Source organism: Eptesicus fuscus, chromosome 18 (genome assembly GCF_027574615.1).
Source record: "Eptesicus fuscus isolate TK198812 chromosome 18, DD_ASM_mEF_20220401, whole genome shotgun sequence".
Taxonomy (NCBI): domain Eukaryota; kingdom Metazoa; phylum Chordata; class Mammalia; order Chiroptera; family Vespertilionidae; genus Eptesicus; species Eptesicus fuscus.
This window is the reverse complement of record NC_072490.1, coordinates 46,134,289-46,154,359: the sequence shown is the minus strand read 5'-3', so window position 1 is coordinate 46,154,359 and position 20,071 is coordinate 46,134,289. Positions and strand designations below refer to the sequence as shown.

General features: G+C 51.0%; 1 protein-coding gene across 5 annotated transcripts in view; it reads right to left on the bottom strand.

Annotated features, from left to right (window-relative positions):
* PXK (PX domain containing serine/threonine kinase like) overlaps positions 1-20,071 on the bottom strand; it is an 82,445-nt gene that overhangs the window by 12,691 nt on the left and 49,683 nt on the right. For all 5 annotated transcript variants that reach the window (XM_054729555.1, XM_028152730.2, XM_028152731.2 and 2 more), the window contains exons 8-16: positions 13,264-13,368; positions 12,619-12,720; positions 10,682-10,843; positions 10,163-10,280; positions 8,842-8,920; positions 6,629-6,677; positions 3,002-3,079; positions 2,141-2,227; positions 1,421-1,490 (exon numbers count right to left, since the gene is read on the bottom strand). In XM_054729555.1, coding sequence (XP_054585530.1) covers positions 1,421-1,490; positions 2,141-2,227; positions 3,002-3,079; positions 6,629-6,677; positions 8,842-8,920; positions 10,163-10,280; positions 10,682-10,843; positions 12,619-12,720; positions 13,264-13,368 — 850 coding nt within the window. The remainder of the gene's footprint in view (positions 1-1,420; positions 1,491-2,140; positions 2,228-3,001; positions 3,080-6,628; positions 6,678-8,841; positions 8,921-10,162; positions 10,281-10,681; positions 10,844-12,618; positions 12,721-13,263; positions 13,369-20,071) is intronic.

The following is a 20,071-nucleotide window of genomic DNA, read 5'->3' as shown; positions in this document are numbered from 1 at the left end:
GACATGCTCGTTGGAGACATGGGTCCTTGGGACGATAGTGACTGGCCATGTCCGTCCCATCCACCGTGGAGAAAACAGACCTCCAACTGTGGAGTTAGTCACAGGCCACAGCGTCCTCCAGCCCCTCTCCCCTCTCCGCCTCCACACGCATGCAGCCTGCCTGGGTCCTCACTGGGACCCCCAGGGCCTGGCCTCCCTCCTTCTAGCCTCCTTCCTCACCGCCCCCCCCCCCTCTCCCGCCACCCCACGCCCTTTTCTGGCCTGGACTCCGCAGGCAGGGGTGTCAGCATGATTCTCACCTTCTTTGTGGAGTCCACGCTTCTCCCAGCCCCGCCCACACCACCTGCATTCTCTGGCTGGGGCTAGTCTGCCTGTGTGCCACCCCGTTTCTCCCCATGCCCCCCGCACAGGCCCTCCTCCCTGACTTCCCGGAGAAGACCGGAGAAGGCATGAACGGTGAATGCGCTCAATTTCCTCCCTTCTTTCCGCCTTTCAATGCCTCTACCTTTTCGCCTGCTCCTCCTGGCTACTGGCTCCAGGAAGAGATGGATGGGCTTCCTCCGAGGCTGAGACTGACGCCTGGGCTCTTGATGCTGAGTCCTGGGCCTTCGAGGCCTTTCACCCCAGTACTCTCTCCTGCATGTTAAGTTCCTCTCTCCCTGCTAGGCCCTCCTCCTGCCTAAAAGCACATGCAGCTAGCCCGGCTGGTGGCTTGGTTGGTTGGAGCATCGTTCCATGCACCGAAATGGTTGTGGGTTTGATTCCTAATAAGGGCACATTCTTAGGTTGTGGGTTCAACCCACAGTCAGGGCACATAAGGGAGGCAACTGATTGATGTTTCTCTCTCACATCAATGTTTCTGTCTATCTCTAACATCAATAAAACAAAGAAAAACACATCCTTGGGTGAGGATTTTTTAAAGTATATGAAGCTATTTCTGAGCCTAAAGCAACCTCCCCGTTCCCTGGGCCTTCCAGGGCTAAGCTCAAGCTGATTCATGGATAGGAGAACTGGAAGGTCTCAAGGGATCATCAATTTGGTCCTAATTTCCAGAGATGGGGACATTGAGGCCCGAAGCCTGTGGGGCTGGGAGAGGGGCCGCCAGGAGTGGCGGGGGTGACTGCCAGCTCAGGACAGTGCTCTCACCGCCCCGCCCTCTGGAATGATGCTTTCTGCCGTCCCACACACTGTGGAGCCCGCCCTTAGTGAGGAGGCTGCTGGCCCAGTGCCCTGAGGTCCCTTCCAGCGCTGAGTTCTGTGAGCCATGATGCTGCCACATCCTTCATTAGGGACAGAATGCTTTTGTTTTCTTCACTTGTCACCACACTCTGGCTACCAGAACCCAAGACCCCCCAACCGACCTCAGACCCCTGGTCCCGGCCTGTGGGTGCTGGCTCCCCTACAATCTATAACCAGTTACCTGAATTATTGGAGTTGCTATATTTTGCTGAATGTTCTTCACTATTTTCAATAGCAGATCGTTTTGACTTCTTTAAAAGTAAAAAGAGAAAGAGGGGAAAAAGCAAAGAGTAAACACACTGAAGCTGAGAGTTAGGATAAAAATATTTTCTAGGCACGCAGTTCAACTATCCACACACAAGGTCATATTCAGCCTCGTAACTTAACACCGAGAAGAAGTCACAAGCCAAAACCAAAGGGGAAAAGAACCACAACCCCTGCTGACCATCATCCCAGGCCAGTCACTGGCCCCGGTACATTCGGCCACAGTCAGCCCAGCAGCCAGGAAACGTACGGCCCGTTTCTTCCCTGATGTTATGTCGCTCCTTTTTAAAAGCTGCGAGCCAGTCAGCTGCAACTAGTTTTGGCTTTCCAGGAGCTATGGCACAGAATCTGCCCTTAACTCAATGTGCACCGTTAGCCTAGAACCGTGGTCGGCAAACTGCGGCTCTTTGGCCCCTAGAGCGTGGCTCTTCCACAAAATACCACGGCCTGGGCGAGTCTATTTTGAAGAAGTGGCGTTAGAAGAAGTTTAAGTTTAAAAAATTTGGCTCTCAAAAGAAATTTCAATCATTGTGCTGTTGATATTTGGCTCTGATGACTAATGAGTTTGCCGACCACAGGCCTAGAACTTCCTTCAGGTGGAACCAGAACCTTCTCCACACAGAGACCGAAGGCTTACCTTTCGAGCCAAAATCTTCCTCTTCTTTCTTTCTTCTTCAGATCCATGGTGCGACTGAGCTCTTGTCAGTCTTCGATGCTGGTGAATCTAAAAACGCAATTCGCCACAAATGTAAGCGTAACCGACACCAACGGAAACCTAACGTGTTTTGCCGAATCGAATTGTCTGGATGAAAAATCTTTTTCTGCTCCAAGGTCAGGTCTGGATGCCTGGGAGAAGGGTAAGCCTGGGTGTGAAGACCTTCCTCAGTTCCCTCAGTTCCTTCCCGCCTCTCACACACAGAAGATGAGTGTGGTCCGCAGCACCTCTGAGCACGGACCAGGCGTGCCCACCGTGACCCAGCCTGTCCCGATCATAAAGGATGACCACCCTTTATGGACCTGCTTATTTCCCAGCAGGCTGAGCTCCTCAAGGAAGGACAGTGAAGGATTCAGCTGTCTCATAGCACTGAGCCTGGAGCCTGGTTCAGAGCAAGTATGCAAGAAATGCTTGTGGCACAAACAGTCAGTTAAAAGCAAGCACTGGCCCTGGCCGGTTTGATCAGTGATTAGAGCATCGACCCACAGACCGAAGGGTTGTGGATTCGATTCAAGGGCATGTGCCTGGGTTGTGGGTTCAATCCCTGACCCTGGTCTGGGCATGAACAGGAGGCAACCCATCAATGTGTCTCTCACGTTGATGTTTCCCTCTCCCCTCACCCCTTTCACGCTCTCTAAAAATCAATGGAAAAAATATCCTAACTCCTCAGGGGTAAGTATTACCACCCGCCCCCCAAAACAAAGAGTGAATAACCAGGAATTCCAGGCAGAGGGTGACAATACTTACAGATCAAAGAGCAATGAGGAACCATGCGAGATTTACCTGTTTCTGTTCTTCAATTAGTCTCTTTTCTATACATTCTTTGGCAATTCTCAATGCCTCTTTTAACTTGGTGGGGATCTGAAAGAGAAAGTAGATAATTTATTGAGGAAAACGGCTGGAGATGGTCCCAAATCCTGGTTTTAGAGAAGGAGCGATTGGTTATCAAGAGGGAGGGCATCTGGAATGAAATCAGTTACAAGTTGTCCACTTGAATCCTGTCCTGGCCACTTCTGGTATCCCCCCCACACTCAGCTCATTAGCATTTCTTATCAATAAATATAACATGAACACAAAAACAGATACGATGTATGCTTCAAGTACTTCACTAATCCTCAAGGGACCCTGCATTACCAAAACCATCTTGAAAAGAAGATAAAAACTGAAGGCCTGACACTTCCTGATTTCACAACTTATTTCGAAGCTACAGGAAACAAAACAGTGTGATACTGGCATAAAGAAAGACATACAGACGGTGGAACAGAACAGAGAGCCTAGAAATAAGCCCTCCGGCATCTATCACATGATCGTTGACAAGGGTGCCCAAAGCACACAATGGGGAAAGGACAGTTTTTGCAATAAATGATGCTGGGAAAAGTGGATATCTACATGGAAAAGAATGAACCCTACACCACATACAGAAGTTAACTCAAAGTTGGATTGAAGGCCTAAAACTATAAAACTCCAAGAAGAAAGCACAAGGGAAAGGCTTCATGATACTGGATTTGGCAATGATTTCTAGGAGAGGACACCGAGAGCTCAGGCAACAACAGCTAAAATAGACAGATGGGACCACATCGAACTTAAAACTCCTGCACATCAAAGGAAACAACGGCAGAGTGAAAAGGCAACCTAGGGATGGGAGGAAATGATTGGAAGTCATATATCTTATAAGGGATTAATATCCAGAATATATAAAGAACTCCTATAACTAAACAGCAGAAACATAAGCAAATTTAAAATATGGACTTGTCACAAAAAATTGATTATACCACAATAAAGCTAAAAAAAATAAAAAAAGAACAGAAAATCAAAGAAAAAAAAATGGGCAAAGGGCCTGAATAGATATTTCTCCAAAGAAAAGACACATGTGGTCAACAAGCACATGAAAAGATGATCAACATCTCTAATAATTAGAGAAATGCAAATCAAAACCACAATGAGATATCACCTCACACACATTAGAATCGTCACTATTGAAAAACCAGAAAATAGTAAGTAGTTGGCGAGGATGTGGAAAAACTGGAACCCTGGTGCACCAATGGTGGGAATGTAAAATGGTACAGCTGCTATGGGAAATAGTATGGAAATTGCTCAAAATAAATCTAAAAATAGAAGTTGTATATGACCCAGAAACTTCTAGGTATACATCCAAAGGTATTGAAAACATGATCGAAGCAAACCCCATGTTCACTGCAGCATTATTCACAACAGCCATGAGGTGGGATGCCCATCAACAGATGAGTGGATTAACAAAATGCGGTATATAATAGTACACATAAGGGAATATCACTCAGCTCCAAAAAGGAAATCCTGTCACATGCTGTAATATGAATAAAACTTAGTAACATTATGCTGAGTAAAATAAGCCAGTCACACAAATACTTTGTGATTCCACTTTATGAGATACTTAGAGTTGTCAAAATCTTGGAAGCAGACAGTAGAACTGTGTTTGCCAAGGCTGGGGGAGGAGGGATGGGCAGTTGTCAGTCAATGAGTCTAGAGGTTGAGTCTGCAAGACGAAAAAGCTCTAGAGATCCATTCAACACAACAATGTGAATACTACTTAAAAATGGGTAAGAGGATATATTTTACATTTTATCATTTAAAAATAAAAATGTATAAAGCTAATTGGAACACATACAAATTCAAATAATTATACTATTTTATTACTTCAGAGGGATTTTTTCTGTCAAAGATTTACTTTCTGGATTTCACAAGATTAAGCTTTTTCCTGCTGAAATATACTCTTTACAGCCTGGCAAGCTTCTGAGCCTCTCATTTCCTAATTTATTAGTTTTCAAACCGTGAGAGCTCAGGCCTGGAAAACAGACACCCAGGTCATGCTTTTTATCTCTATTACTCTTTAAAAAATATAAACTTAAAAAAAAACAAGTTTTAAGTAGGTAACACAGTCATGAGGTTCACAAGTCAAAAGGTATAAAAGGGTGTAAACCCAGTAAAACCTCCCACCTAGTTCCCCTCCTTGGAGGCAACCAACCAATGTCAGCGTTTCTTGTGTATCTTTCCAGAAGGAAATGCATTGCAGGAAATTAACGCTGGATTTTAAAATCACACCGTCTCAGGCCAGAGACTCTTGGGCTTAGGGGAAGAGCGAGGTCTGATGTAATCTTTGGGCTGGGCCATCAGGTTGGGGGAGAGCACAGTTATTCACAAGGCTGACTACAGTTTCTGAGGCGATTCATTAAAGAGATACATTTATATGTTTTTATTCCCTACTTCAGATCTGAAGAAGCTATTATTGTCAGAACTTCTCTCACTGGTAAAAAAAGACAGGAAAGTGCCTGTCACCTATATAATCTTCTGAGCCCACCTTGTTTTGGGTTTTTTCTTTTTTTCTAAATTTAATTTCATCATAAGAGTATTACATATTCTTGGGCACTATAAAGAGGAGAAGAGAATGCCCCCTCATTCTACTACCTAAAAGGACACTAACAGTGACACTGCGGACGGCCAGGCCCCAAACTGGGTGTTCACGTAGATGGTCTCAGTTGTCCAATGACGGTGAACGGCATTACCCATCAGCCCCACACACTGAGTAAATGCAGACCCAAAGGTGGCTCTCAAATGGGGGTGATTCTGTCCCCTCCCCTTTCTAGGGGACATCTGACGTGTCACAGGCATGTTTTTATCCTCACCCAAGGATATGTTTAGTGATTTTAGAGAGAGGGAGGGAGAGAGAGACATTGATCAGTTGCCTCCTATATGTGCCTCAATTGGGGATCAAATCCACAACCTAGGTATGTGCCCTGACCAGGAATCTAACCCGAAACCTTTTGGTGTACGGGATGACGCTTCCACCAACTGAGCCACCTGGCCAAGGCTGGAGGCACTTTTGATAGTCACAGTGTGTGGGGTGCAGGCGGAGTACTACTCACATCCAGTGGTTGCAGGACAGGGATGGTGCTTAATATCCTACAATGCACAGGACAGCCCCTGTAACAAAGAACTACCTGGCCCAATACGTCAAATGCCGTGGCTGAGAATCCCTCCTCAGATAAACAGCTGGTATTTAAAAAGCAAAGTAAGGCATCAACCTGGTGCTTGGGGTTCCAAAGCCCCTCCTCGCTCCACACCACACACACCACTTCCCAGGACACCTCCTTCAGGCTGACAGCTGTATTTATACCCTTCCCCCTCTTGGCCCAAATAATAATCATTTTCCATTCTGCTGCGATGTCTTGGTAAATTTTACTTTTATTAGATAAAAATACTTTATCAACTAGATGCAGTATGAATTATTAAATTATTCTCTAATTATAGGACATTTAGATTGTTTTCAAATTTTCTTTATTGTAAGTACTAGACCTTCTCTTTTTTAATTAAAAAAGCACTCACTTTCAAAGTCAACTTATGTCATAAACCAAAGCATGATATGATTTGCTTTACCTTAAACTGTGGCTTTTCAGAAGTGGTTAGCAAAACATCACTGAATAATCTGTAAGGAGAAGGAAAACACAAAAACAGAATCTTTCTTAAAACAGGTGCACCCTCTGAAGATGATCAAAGCAGAACGAGACAGCTGTAGCCACGAAGTCCCACATCCCCCAGGCCTGGCCCAACCCACCATTTCATGTTTATAACGCACTCAAGACGTTCAGGGCACCCAGCGAGGCCGTGGGGAAACCCCACTCGTTTCCAGGGCACTGGGTCAGCTGCGTACGGGAGGTTAGCCCTTTCATGCTGTACAGTAAATCAATTTACACTTAAAATAATATATGCAGTAGATATTTCCAGATAAAATAACTGCCCCCCTCCTTTTTTTAGTCCCAGAGGAGGATAAAATTTATTCTAGAACTCATTAACATAAAAACATGCAAGTAAGTAGAAAGGGATTGCTCTGATTAGAATCTAACGAGAAAACAATTTTCTTCTAAGAAAAGTAGTGTTTCTTGCTCTCTTAAAAAGACACAGCAGCTTTTAGAGCATATCTACTCTCTCTTCAAAAGTATGTATTAAAAACTACAGCCTGAGGAATTCTGGACTGTTTTGGCTGAAGCAGGTCGGAGAGTGGAAGCTGTCAGGGCAGCGCCCGGAGGTCTGTGAGGGAGGCTTTCCTTGACCAGTTCCCCTTCCCCATCAGGAACCACGAGGCACGGAGAGATGGCAGGCTGGCCTTTCCCCACCAGGGCCCTGGTCCGTTTACTCCCAGACAACACATCGGAACCGGACACAGGGCACACCTCCCAAGTGCCATTCTCAAGGCTGAAGGCCACGGGCAGAAAGACGTAAGAAGGGAACACTAGTGGACTCACTTCAGAACTGGAGGGCTGGGAGGAAATACAAACCAAGTAAATGAACATGGTTACAGGCGGTCTCCAACTACAAATGCATTCTGTCCTGAAAGTCCGTGAGAACTGCTTTGCTTCCCTAACTGGATCTACTTCCCCATGTTCACACCGTTATTAACGGTGGCTGTCGGGACAGGGACGCGGGCTGCTGTTCCTCACGGCGTCCCCAGGGCCTAGCGCGGTGCCTGGGCTCTAGCAGACCCTCTGGAACCTGAACTTCCTGCCCCTCTCACTGCCCCCTGCCCGTTTCCCATCACTGCTTCCTCAGCACGTCTGATCCTCTTACAAGCTGGTGCAGACCAAGCACTGGGCGTATCACATGGCATGTGATGCTCATAAAATAAAACAGAAGCTGAATCAATAGTAACCACAACTAACATTTAATAAGCACCTATTAAGTGCCAGGCACAGTACTGGGAATCGTCTCATTAACCCTCCAACAGCCCATTGTACAGATGAGGAAACTGAGCTTCCAGAGGTTAGGGAACTTGCCCAAGGTCACCCAGGTAGAAGTGGTGAGGCTGGGTCCACCCCCAGGTGTGTCTAATCTCAAACACACCCTTCTTTATTTTTTTTTATTTTTTTTTTTTTTGAGAGAGAGTATGTTTATTAAAGCTGGGGACAGTGAAAAAAAAAAAAAAAAGCTGGGGACAGTGAATCAAGGAAGGGCACAGGGTAGGCACAACAGGTGTGACACACCTTTCTTCACCGCCCCGCCGCCTCTCCATGAAGGGACAGAAAACGTACCTAAAGGAAAGGCCCGAAGCACTATTTCAACCACCCTAACTACCTAGTCACACCCCGCGTAAGAGTGAATGTCTTCTGAGCTGTACGCCTGGCACAGTGCCTGGTCCGTGTCAGATGTTTAGTAAACGTCACCCAGTGAGAAAATGAACAAACCAGTACACGGGCAGCCAGAAACACACGCCCTCCTCACAGAGGGCTGACCCCAAGGCCAGTGGCTCGTGAACCAGCCACAGCTGGGGCCCAGGGGTGCCCGAAACAGGCTCCTGGAGGGCAGCCGCGTGAGAGGCCCTCCAAGGGGGGGCTGCCACCTGGACACACACACACACACACACACACACACACACACAATGCTAACATCGACAGGGAGAGACACGCAAACGGGGTGGTCAAAGGAGAGCCGTCAGCCTGAGGTAGCACAGAGGTCACAAGGAAAGGTCGTGATAGCATGCTGCAAGGACTGGCAGCAAGGACCACAACTGAGTCTTTGCTAGGGCACCAGGCACCTGGGTTGGTGGTCGGTGTTCACCCAGTCATGCACATAACCAAGGCGTGTGATTCACTTACGGCATCTGTAAGAGCCGGGAGACGGTAGGCATGCCATTTTTACAGGCTTCACAAGACAGCGTGGACTCCAACACGGCCACTTGAAATGAACAGATACACACTTTAGTTCCACAGAACACGCTGGCAAATCACCGGGTGATGAAAAGTTTGACATCGCTTTGCAACAGCTGTCTGCAGGCTGATCGGGACAGTGTCAAAACTCTGCTCGCAGACAGATGGGGGACATGGGGAGGGGATACTGGCAGCACTGGCTGCCGATGACTCAAACTAAGCGGTTTAGAAACCACACGCCGACAGAGAGCCAAATATACTTCAAAGACAATGGGAGGAAGGATTCGCGATATCATTCCTAAAACTGCTCTCTGAAAAGAGAAGTAAACACTAAACAGAAGTAAGAATTCTGAGCTCGAAAGACATTTTGCTGGTTGTCTGCTTTTAATCAAAACCAGCACGCAAAATGCCGATTGTTGATGCCTCATCACCCGACACCTTGGCTGACATAAACAAGCAGCCAGATTTTCCTACTCAGGTCCCTGTTCAGTTTCAGCTGTGCAAACTCACACACAGTCTCAGCGCCTGTTCTCGTGATTCAAGAGTCTTGAACCAACTCACTTCACACAAAACTAGCAGCTGGTGGAGGGCTGACTTGCACACCTCGAGGCTCCGCGGTCCAGGAGCTACCCTGCCCTCCCCTCTGCGCTCCAGCAGTGAGTTCTGAGCGGGCTGTGGAGGGATGAGAGGATGTCTTTATCGGCCCCCCCCATCCCTCCTTCCTAACGCTGCCTCTGCTGGTCCCCAGCTCTCCTCAGTCCCTCAGGTAATGCCGGGAGAGCTGCTGAATCCAGCTGCCAGTGTCTGCTTTCCTGTCCACCTTTCCTAGCTCTGGACCTGCTGGGCTCCCATTGCCCAGGTGGCCGCCCATGGCCCCCCTGTTCCTGGCGGGTACACGCCAGCCCTGGTCTGACCCCCGACACCTGCCCGAGCCCTCAAGAATGGCTTCCAATGGCCTGATCCTGGCTTCTGTTTTCGGATCAGACTTAGTCTGGCCACACCTCTCTTTACATGCTCCTGCTATCAAGAGTCTAATGCCTGTTACAAAAATTCCCGATTCAGAGAGCCTGATAAAGGGACAAGCCATCTGAAATTTCAGTGAAAAGCATGTAAGTGAACGACTCGGAACTGGTTTGCTTTCAAATTGGTAAGAATTTCTGGCTGTGGAGCATGACAACCTCCTCTGGGTCTTTCCTGGACTCTGGAAAAGGGGTGAGTCGCTCTGCAGACGACCAGGGCCCAGAAAACGCCCCCCAAACGCCATACTGACCCACAGCCATAGACGGGGCCGGAGGGAAGGAGTCCGCAGGCACCGCGTCCGGAGGCCGTCCGTAGGTCATTTCATACAGTAAGTGGCCAAAGCAGTGGACGTCCACACTCTCCAACGTCTGTGGAAGGAGAGAGCGAGCGGCATGTCCCTGCTCAGTTTGGCTGTGAGTCCCAGTGCCCTGCCCTCGGCTCCCCCTGAGAAACACGGCCCGGGTGACCCCGCTCCTGGTGGGCAGTGAAGATGCAGCTCACAAGGCGTTGCTCTGACCCAAGGTCCCACCCTCCATGGTCTTCCAGGCAGGGATCCTATGCCCCCCCCGCTTGTCCCATCTACTGCTTCAGCTCAGCCCCTTGGAGATGCAGCGACGCTCTGCGGGGGAAACAGCCACAGGCATGGCCACCCCAGCTGCACCTGTCAGCGCTGCATGCATCTTCCTTACATGGGCAGGTCAGGGGGCCTGGCCACGGGGATAATTTATACCTCAAAGCACCTGCTGTTTCATTACTTTCAGCAACGTACATTGATTTTCCTGAATTGTGAGAAGTAAGATCGGTAGAAGGAGGGAAGGCCCAATAAGGAATTCTCAAGGTCCAGCAGCCGGCAAGTGTCCCCATCCAGCATCACATTGGAGGCGTGAAGATGCCCGTAAGGGAATCCCTTGTCATGTAGAAACTTGAGCACCTTTTAAAAAATATGTACAGGTTACATTTCCCCCCAACTCTTTCAGATATAAGATAGGTTAAACTTTGCTTTTTAAGTCAATATATTTTGAAACAAAATCTGACCCGTCACTGGGGAGATCCCTAAAGAAAACTGCCCCCTCGTCCACTTCTCTAGAAGAAGCTGCTGCTGAGTGCTTTCCCGCTGTGGGACGCAATGCCAAGCTCCCTCGCTTCCAGAGAACAGAGAGGCAGCTGCGTCTGTCTGGGGTTCACAGCTTTCTGCCAAAGGCCTCTATTTAAGCACTTTCTCATCCCAACAGGCCAAGCCCCCTTCAGGGCAGAGTCTGGACCCTCCTCCTGGAGGAGTAAAGCTAGCGAGTCAGTGCTCCGGCGAGTTGTTCAGGGAAAGGGAAGCATCTCTGGTCCAATCTCATCTTAGAATACACTGGGCTGCTCATTAACAGGAGCACACGACAGACTCTCACAAAATGAAGCAACCTCCTCAGCTGCCACGTAATGAACAGAGGCTCTCCTAGTAGTAAAGGTGCCCCGGACGGTCCGTGATAAATGAAAAAGGTATTACAACGTCTCTGTTTGTTTTGTTTCTAATCTCATTCTTTTTTTTTTTTTTTTTAAATATATTTTATTGATTTTTACAGAGAGGAAGAGAGAGGGATAGAGAGTTAGAAACATCGATGAGAGAGAATCATCGATTAGCTGCCTCCTGCACACCCCCTACTGGGGATGTGCCCGCAACCAAGGTACATGCCCTTGACCGGAATCGAACCTGGGACCTTTCAGTCCGAAGGCCGACGCTCCATCCACTGAGCCAAACCGGTTTTGGCTCTAATCTCATTCTTAACGTACAATGTACAAAGTATGTTAAGAGTAGTACATGAATATAACAGTTAAATATATGCAACACTAGGGGGTTATGCTTAAATTGTATTTGCTGATAGGGTTGCACAATCAAAGAGCCTGGAGAACACTGCTCTGATGTGATGTGGGAAAGGCTTTTCATGCTAATTGCACTTCTGTAAGGGAGCCACATGGTTTTATATATATATATGCTCCAACAAAATCAAGAATCTTGGCACAGCTCAGCCAGCGTGACTCAGTGGTTGAGTGTCAACCTATGAACCAGGAGGCAGAGGTTCGATTACCGATCAGGGCACATGCCAGGGATGTGGGCTCGATCCCCAGTAGGGGGTGTGCAGGGGGCAGCCAATCTATGATACTCTCTCATCATTGATGTTTCTATCTGTCTCTCCCTCTCTCTCTGATATCAATAAAAACATTTTGTTTAAAATCTTGGCACACAGATAAAGATCAACCAAAATAACACAAAGGTTGGTGCCCACATAGTTAAAGTCTTAAAAGTCAGACATGATTCCAGCAGCGAAGCTTTTTGGAATTTTGTAGCTCTATATTAGTCTTTGTCTCAAATGTCTGCTTTTTTTGGGATAAAATATGGCAATGCCATCAGTTTATAAACAATCAGACAACTTGAACTATTTTGGAAATTGCTTAAAAACTTTCCATGCCCGACCGGAGTGGCTCAGTGGTTAAGCATCCATCCATGAACCAAGAAGTCAGGGCACATGCCCGGGGTTTCAGGTTTGATCCTCAGTGGGGGGCGTGCAGGAGGCAGCCTATCGATGATGTTTCTCTCTCATCAATGTTTCTCTCTCTCATTTCCTCTCTTTCTAAAAAATCAATAAAAAAATATTTTTTAAAAAATACTGGAATGCTGGGTGAAATTCCAATGCAACTTAAAAATTAAACACCTCTTACCTCTAATATTTGCCGCCCATATGTTTTTATTTGCTGGAGTTCGAGGCCTTGAATCTTCTTAGGGTTGCAGTACTTTTTTAGGAAGGGGTCTTTTGGTTTTGACTTTGGAGAAAAACAAAGAGCACATAAGAGAGCAGCAGCAGAAAGGTCATCTGCTCACAGGCTCCCCCACAGGCAGGGCTCAGCAGAGGGTGCCAGAGTGCAGGAGGTGGGTTTTAAAGCACCACAGTCCGTGCAGCTGGTAGGAAGAGGCTGACCTGGGTCTCGTCCCCTCTCTGTCCAGAGAAGATGTTCCTGTCTTGGCCTTAGCTGACCCCAAAGTCTAACATACTGTTAGAATGTTTCACTATTATTTAAAAAAAATTTTCCCCAACTTTGAGGTAGTTTGATATTGCTTTGTTAAATGAAAGACACAACTTTAAAACTAATCTAATGCAATGGACATAATCATTAAACCTTCCCTCATGTGGGAGAAGGAATGCTTTTTAACCAAACTGGGTAATTTTTATTGCTAGAATCAAAACAAATTCCAAATAAATTTAAAATAACACCCTCAGCTCCTGAACCTTAGGGATAGAGCATCCATAACAGGTTCTAAAGGGACTTGAAAACTTCTTTCCGACCATGAACTTGTACCACAAGTACCTTGTAGATCAGGTCCTTCAGAGTGCCTTTTTCATTAAACATCCTAATAAGCAATGCTGAGGACTCGTTAGCTGTGGCAAAGGTGACCCGATAGATGTAAGGGTGCTGCCAAAACAAGAAAGGAAGTCACATTAATTGCATCGGCATGTAGGTCCTTTTACACCAGGATCTGGCTATGCAGAGTCTCAGACCATCTTGGTGTTTCACCGCATACAAATGTGAGGATATTCCCTGAACACATGGCATTTCCCAGTTACCAGATGAGCAATCTGTACATCATCCTTTAGATGGGAGAAGGGACATAAACAGTAAGGACGAAAGGAAGTGGGTAACTGATGTGACAAGCTTCACAGGGAAGGCATCTGCTTTGATATACATATTCTCCTAGTTCAAGCAAAAGTGTGATGGAAAGTCTGAGTTTCTGGAGTAGTGATTTTAATATCCTGCCTATCTAAATTGGTAAAGAATACAGCCAAATCCCAGGACAGCCACGTGGGGACAGGATAAATGTGTCCTCATTCACAGCTTTACCCAACATTCCACACTGCTGCACAGTGCCCAGCCAGGGGGCATGACAGCAGAAAACACGCAGAAGCAGCATTCTGGGGAACTTGGTCATTTCCCAAAGCAGCTACATGAATCTTCCTGTCCTTCTCCTGAAATACGCAATGCGATGACTCACAGTGTCCTCTTGAGATGGGAACTGACGTCAACCAAGTGGGGTGGGAGTAAGACAAATTATTAATGACTGAAAGTATTCATATGAGCTGAAATTTTGGTTACATGAACCAGCTGGCTCCAGACAGGTCTTTCAATGTCCATTAGCTCAAAAAAGTACCATGAAAATTTAAATGCGAGGGAGCTGCGCTATGCAAAGATTTGGGGATCAGGGGTCCAGTGGGTTGAGGGGTGAAAGGGTGTGCCCAGAAAAATACGGTAATTGATTATGAAGTTTCTCTTGACCATCACATAAAAATGGCTTCTGGTGACATTGTAATAGCTTTACTGAATTGTAATTCACACAGCATTCCAATTCTCCTATTTGAAGTGCACCGTTCAATGGTTTTCAGTATATTCAGAGTTGTGCAACTATCACACAATCTAACTTTAGAACATTTCCTCACCCCAAAAAGAACCCAAGGGATAAATAAAAACCCTTGATCCCTACAGATTTTAATAAGAAAGGGACAATGCCCGGCCAGCATGGCTCAGTGGTTGAACGTCGACCTATGAACCAGGAGGTGACGGTTCAGTTCCAGGTCAGGGCACATACCCAGGGTGTGGACTCTATCCCCAGTAGGGGGTGTGCAGGAGGCAGCTGATCAAGGATTCTCTCTCATCTTTGATGTTTCCATCTCTCTCCTTCTCTCTCCCTCTCAGAAATCAATAAAAATATATTAAAAAAAGGGGGGGGGGGGACAAGAGGAAGCTCTTCCTTGCAATACAATGCCAACTAATAAATATAAGAGGAATAACAGGGTTAGAAAATCTCAATGAATGCTAAAATTAGTGGGTTTGATAAGAACGGGATATTTATAGTCTCAAAATATCTCCCTATAATTACTTATTAATTAATTCTAGTTATTTATCTTAAGAAAATAATTAAGGATGGATACAAACATTCAGTTAAAATTGTTCACTATGGATTTTTTTTTTTTTAATTTCTTTATTGATTAAGGTGTCACATATTTGTCCTCATCCCCCCATTCCCATCCCACCCCTCTCCCCACGCATGCACCAATCCCCTGTTGAACTTAACCGTTGGATAGGCTTATATGCATGCATACAGGTCCTTTGGTTGAACTCTCCCCCTCCCCGCACCCTCCCCCTACCCTCCCCTATCCTCCCTCTGAGGCCCGATAGTCCGATCGATGCCTCCTTGCTTCTGGTTCTGTTCTTGTTCCTCAGTCTATGTTGTTCATCATTTCCTCTAGATGAACGAGATCAAATGTCACTAGATATATACTAATAAGAACTGAATGTGAGACGAGCAATAATATTTATGCTGACAGGCAAATGAATCAATCTGTAGCGAGCTTCCCCCTGGACCAACAGTTCTTTTGAGACCCAATTTCGATGTCCAGTAGTTCCTTATGTGTACATGTCAGCACTGACCCCTCAGCTCTGGATGGTGGACAAATGGTGGTAATGGAGGTCCGACTCCCTCTGGTTTGGTCTCGGCCGAACCCAGGGGCACGGCGTCACCTGGACTAAGGGGCACGTGGCCTCACCCATACCCAAGGGGCGCGTGGTCTCACCCGGGCCTGGGACCCAGCCTCACCCGGATGGATCCAGGGGCGCACGGCCTCACCCGGACCCAGGATCTGGCTTCACCCGTACCCAGGGACGCTTGGCCTCTCCCAGACCCAGGGGCACGTGGCCTCACCCGGGCTTAGTTGCACAAGGCCTCACCTGGATCCAGGGACACATGGTCTCTCCCGGACCCAGGGACGCTTGGCCTCTCCCAGACCCAGGGCCACTTGGGCTCACCCGGGCCTAGATGCACGAGGCCTCATCCGGATCCAGGGACGCATGGTCTCACCCGGACCCAGGGACGCTTGGCCTCTCCCAGACCCAGGGGCACGTGGCCTCACCCGGGCCTAGGTGCACGAGGCCTCACCCGGATCCAGGGACGCATGGTCTCACCCGGACCCAGGGACGCTTGGCCTCTCCCAGACCCAGGGCCACTTGGGCTCACCCGGGCCTAGGTGCACGAGGCCTCACCCGGATCCTGGGACACATGGTCTCATCCGGACCCAGGGATGCTTGGCCTCTCCCAGACCCAGGGCCACTTGGGCTCACCCGGGCCTAGGTGCACGAGGCCTCACCCGGATCCAGGGACACATGGTCTCACCCGGACCCAGGGACGCTTGGCCTCTCCCCGACCCAGGGCCACTTGGGCTCACCTGGGCCTAGGTGCACGAGGCCTCACCCGGATCCAGGGACACATGGTCTCACCCAGACCCAGGAACGTTTGGCCACTCCCAGACCCAGGGCCACTTGGGCTCACCCGGGCCTAGGTGCACGAGGCCTCACCCAGATCCAGGGACGCATTGTCTCACCCGGACCCAGGGACGCTTGGCCTCTCCCAGACCCAGGGCCACTTGGGCTCACCCGGGCCGTGGTGCACGAGGCCTCACCCGGATCCAGGGACACATGGTCTCACCCGGACCCAGGGATGCTTGGCCTCTCCCAGACCCAGGGCCACTTGGGCTCACCCGGGCCTAGGTGCACGAGGCCTCACCCGGGCCCAGGGACACATGGTCTCACCCGGACCCAGGGATGCTTGGCCTCTCCCCGACCCAGGGCCACTTGGGCTCACCCGGGCCTAGGTGCACGAGGCCTCACCCAGACCCTGGGACACATGGTCTCACCCGGACCCAGGGACGCTTGGCCTCTCCCAGACCCAGGGCCACTTGGGCTCACCCGGGCCTAGGTGCACGAGGCCTCATCCGGATCCAGGGACGCATGGTCTCACCCGGACCCAGGGACGCTTGGCCTCTCCCAGACCCAGGGCCACTTGGGCTCACCCGGGCCTAGATGCACGAGGCCTCATCCGGATCCAGGGACGCATGGTCTCACCCGGACCCAGGGACGCTTGGCCTCTCCCAGACCCAGGGCCACTTGGGCTCACCCGGGCCTAGGTGCACGAGGCCTCACCCGGATCCAGGGACACATGGTCTCACCGGGACCCAGGGATGCTTGGCCTCTCCCCGACCCAGGGCCACTTGGGCTCACCCGGGCCTAGGTGCACGAGGCCTCACCCGGATCCAGGGACACATGGTCTCACCCGGACCCAGGGATGCTTGGCCTCTCCCCGACCCAGGGCCACTTGGGCTCACCCGGGCCTAGGTGCACGAGGCCTCACCCAGATCCTGGGACACATGGTCTCACCCGGACCCAGGGACGCTTGGCCTCTCCCAGACCGAGGGCCACTTGGGCTCACCCGGGCCTAGGTGCACGAGGCCTCATCCGGATCCAGGGACGCATGGTCTCACCCGGACCCAGGGACGCTTGGCCTCTCCCAGACCCAGGGCCACTTGGGCTCACCCGGGCCTAGATGCACGAGGCCTCATCCGGATCCAGGGACGCATGGTCTCACCCGGACCCAGGGACGCTTGGCCTCTCCCAGACCCAGGGCCACTTGGGCTCACCCGGGCCTAGGTGCACGAGGCCTCACCCGGATCCAGGGACACATGGTCTCACCCGGACCCAGGGACGCTTGGCCTCTCCCCGACCCAGGGCCACTTGGGCTCACCCGGGCCTAGGTGCACGAGGCCTCACCCGGATCCAGGGACACATGGTCTCACCCAGACCCAGGAACGTTTGGCCACTCCCAGACCCAGGGCCACTTGGGCTCACCCGGGCCTAGGTGCACGAGGCCTCACCCAGATCCAGGGACGCATGGTCTCACCCGGACCCAGGGACGCTTGGCCTCTCCCAGACCCAGGGCCACTTGGGCTCACCCGGACCTAGGTGCACGAGGCCTCATCCGGATCCAGGGACACATGGTCTCACCCGGACCCAGGGACGCTTGGCCTCTCCCAGACCCAGGGCCACTTGGGCTCACCCGGGCCTAGGTGCACAAGGCCTCACCCGGATCCAGGGACACATGGTCTCACCTGGACCCAGGGACGCTTGGCCTCTCCCAGACCCAGGGCCACTTGGGCTCACCCGGGCCTAGGTGCACGAGGCCTCATCCGGATCCAGGGACGCATGGTCTCGCCCGGACCCAGGGACGCTTGGCCTCTCCCAGACCCAGGGGCACGTGGCCTCACCTGGGCCTAGGTGCACGAGGCCTCACCCGGATCCAGGGACACATGGTCTCACCCGGACCCAGGGACGCTTGGCCTCTCCCAGACCCAGGGCCACTTGGGCTCACCCGGGCCTAGGTGCACGCGGCCTCACCCGGATCCAGGGACACATGGTCTCGCCTGGACCCAGGGGTGTGTGGGCTCTCCCAGACCCAGGGGCGCTTGGCCTCGCCCGGGCACGGGATCCAGCGTCATCCGGGTCCAGGGGCACTTGGCCTCACCCGGACCCGGAGTCCGGCCTCACCTGGACCCAGGGGCATGTGGCCTCAGCTAGACCCAGGGACGTGAGGCCTCACTTATACCCAGAGGCGTGTGACCACACCCGAGCCCAGAGGCACGCAACCCCGCCCGCACCCGGGTCTCAGCGGGGCCCCGTCTTCCCGATCCCAATTCCTGCCGGTCAATCCCCCCTCAGCAATTCCCCTGGCCATCCTTCCGGCGCTCCAGTATGGCTGCTGCAGAACTCGTCGGGCGGCGGCTCGGCGAAGCTCCGGTGCACCCGGTGCATGGCGGTGGGCCAGTCTGGCGTCGCTGCGTCGGCCCTTGGGTCTGCATCGGTGGCCGGTCGCCGAGTATGCGCACCTGGCCGCTTCCGGGGCGTTGAGATTCTTGACGGACTCAGAGGTCAGCAAGCGCGGAGTCTCCCACCCTATGTCTCATAGGGGCTCGTCTGTCCGTGCTTGGCTGCCAGTGGAGCCGTCCCCTCAGCCGGAGACCGCCGGGGGAACTGCGCCGAGCACGTTCCAGGCCGCTGTTGTATCGCCTGAGCCATAGTTCTTTTGTGTCGCCTGAGCTGTAGTTCTTAAAGTGTGGTCTTTGGGTCACCGGCATCAGCATCATCCCACATACCCCTCTTTTATTCTAGTTGTAGAGCATCTACTCAGCCAGCCCTATGGTGGTCTTGGATGGTGTCTGCTCTGCTCTCTTGTCGTAGTCTCAAAGTTGTTGTGGTAGGCAACAATCAGGCTTCCGCCTTATGCCTCCATCTTGGTCCTCCTTTGTATAGTTAAGTCTTGATTGTTGTTGGTGTCACTGGGGGGGCTCTCTTTGTCTATAAAGGAAGAGTTGCTGTGCAGGAGACACGTTTATGGGCCGGGTCTTGGTGCAGCAAAGCTTTGGCGCTCACTGAATATTCCCGTTGAATGTGTCCCTTATGCACGTGGTTGAAATCTGGTGTCATCTCCCACAGACCACTAGATGCCCTCGTTTCTGGGTCTCCAATGGGGTGTAGATCAGCTACTGCCTTAGGCACTCAGCAAGGATTACAGCAAAAACTGTAGTTTCTTCCTCCTGTCTGAGTGGCCCTGGAGCAGTCCGACTAGAACAGCAGATCATCTGGTCCGCTGCCAGAGGGCAGGCCACCCACATGCATAAGCCGTTGCTTGGGGCGCAGGTGTGCCTGCAAGACTTGCGGGGCAGGTCTTCCAAACGTACGGGGCGGGTCCCAGGGCGGGGCGGGGTCTCAGGGCGCCAACAGGCCATGGTGCGGCGAGCCTCGATGGCTGTGAGTCTGGTCCTTCTGCCTTCCACGTATCTAAGTCCCCTCGTTCCGCACTCCAGCGCAGCAAACACTGATTGCTGGGCGCACCTCCGCAAGAGTCCCGCCTCTCCCCGCAGGCATCTGGGTCTCCCGGGGTTCGCCAGAAGATGGATTTCAGGGTGATGGAGAGCTAATCTCCCCTAGGTTTGGAACAAAAGCCCCTTTCCCCCGCCACCAGCCAGACCCACGCACCTCCACACCTCATCCCCTCCGATTTCGCTGGGTGCGAGGCAACAGAACAGCCTTTAACCTCCGCCGCCATCTTTTTCAAACTTCTCAATTTGTACTTCTTAATCCCTTCATTTCAGTCAACTCTACTGAAGTCTAGCGCCGCCGGGAGGTGCAGGGAAAGGGCGCCCGGGCCTCCGTCCGGTGCGCGGTGCGCGCGTCCCGCGGAACCAGGCGCGCGAGGGCCGCGCGGCTGGGACGGGCGCTGGGCGGCCGCCGAGCTCCC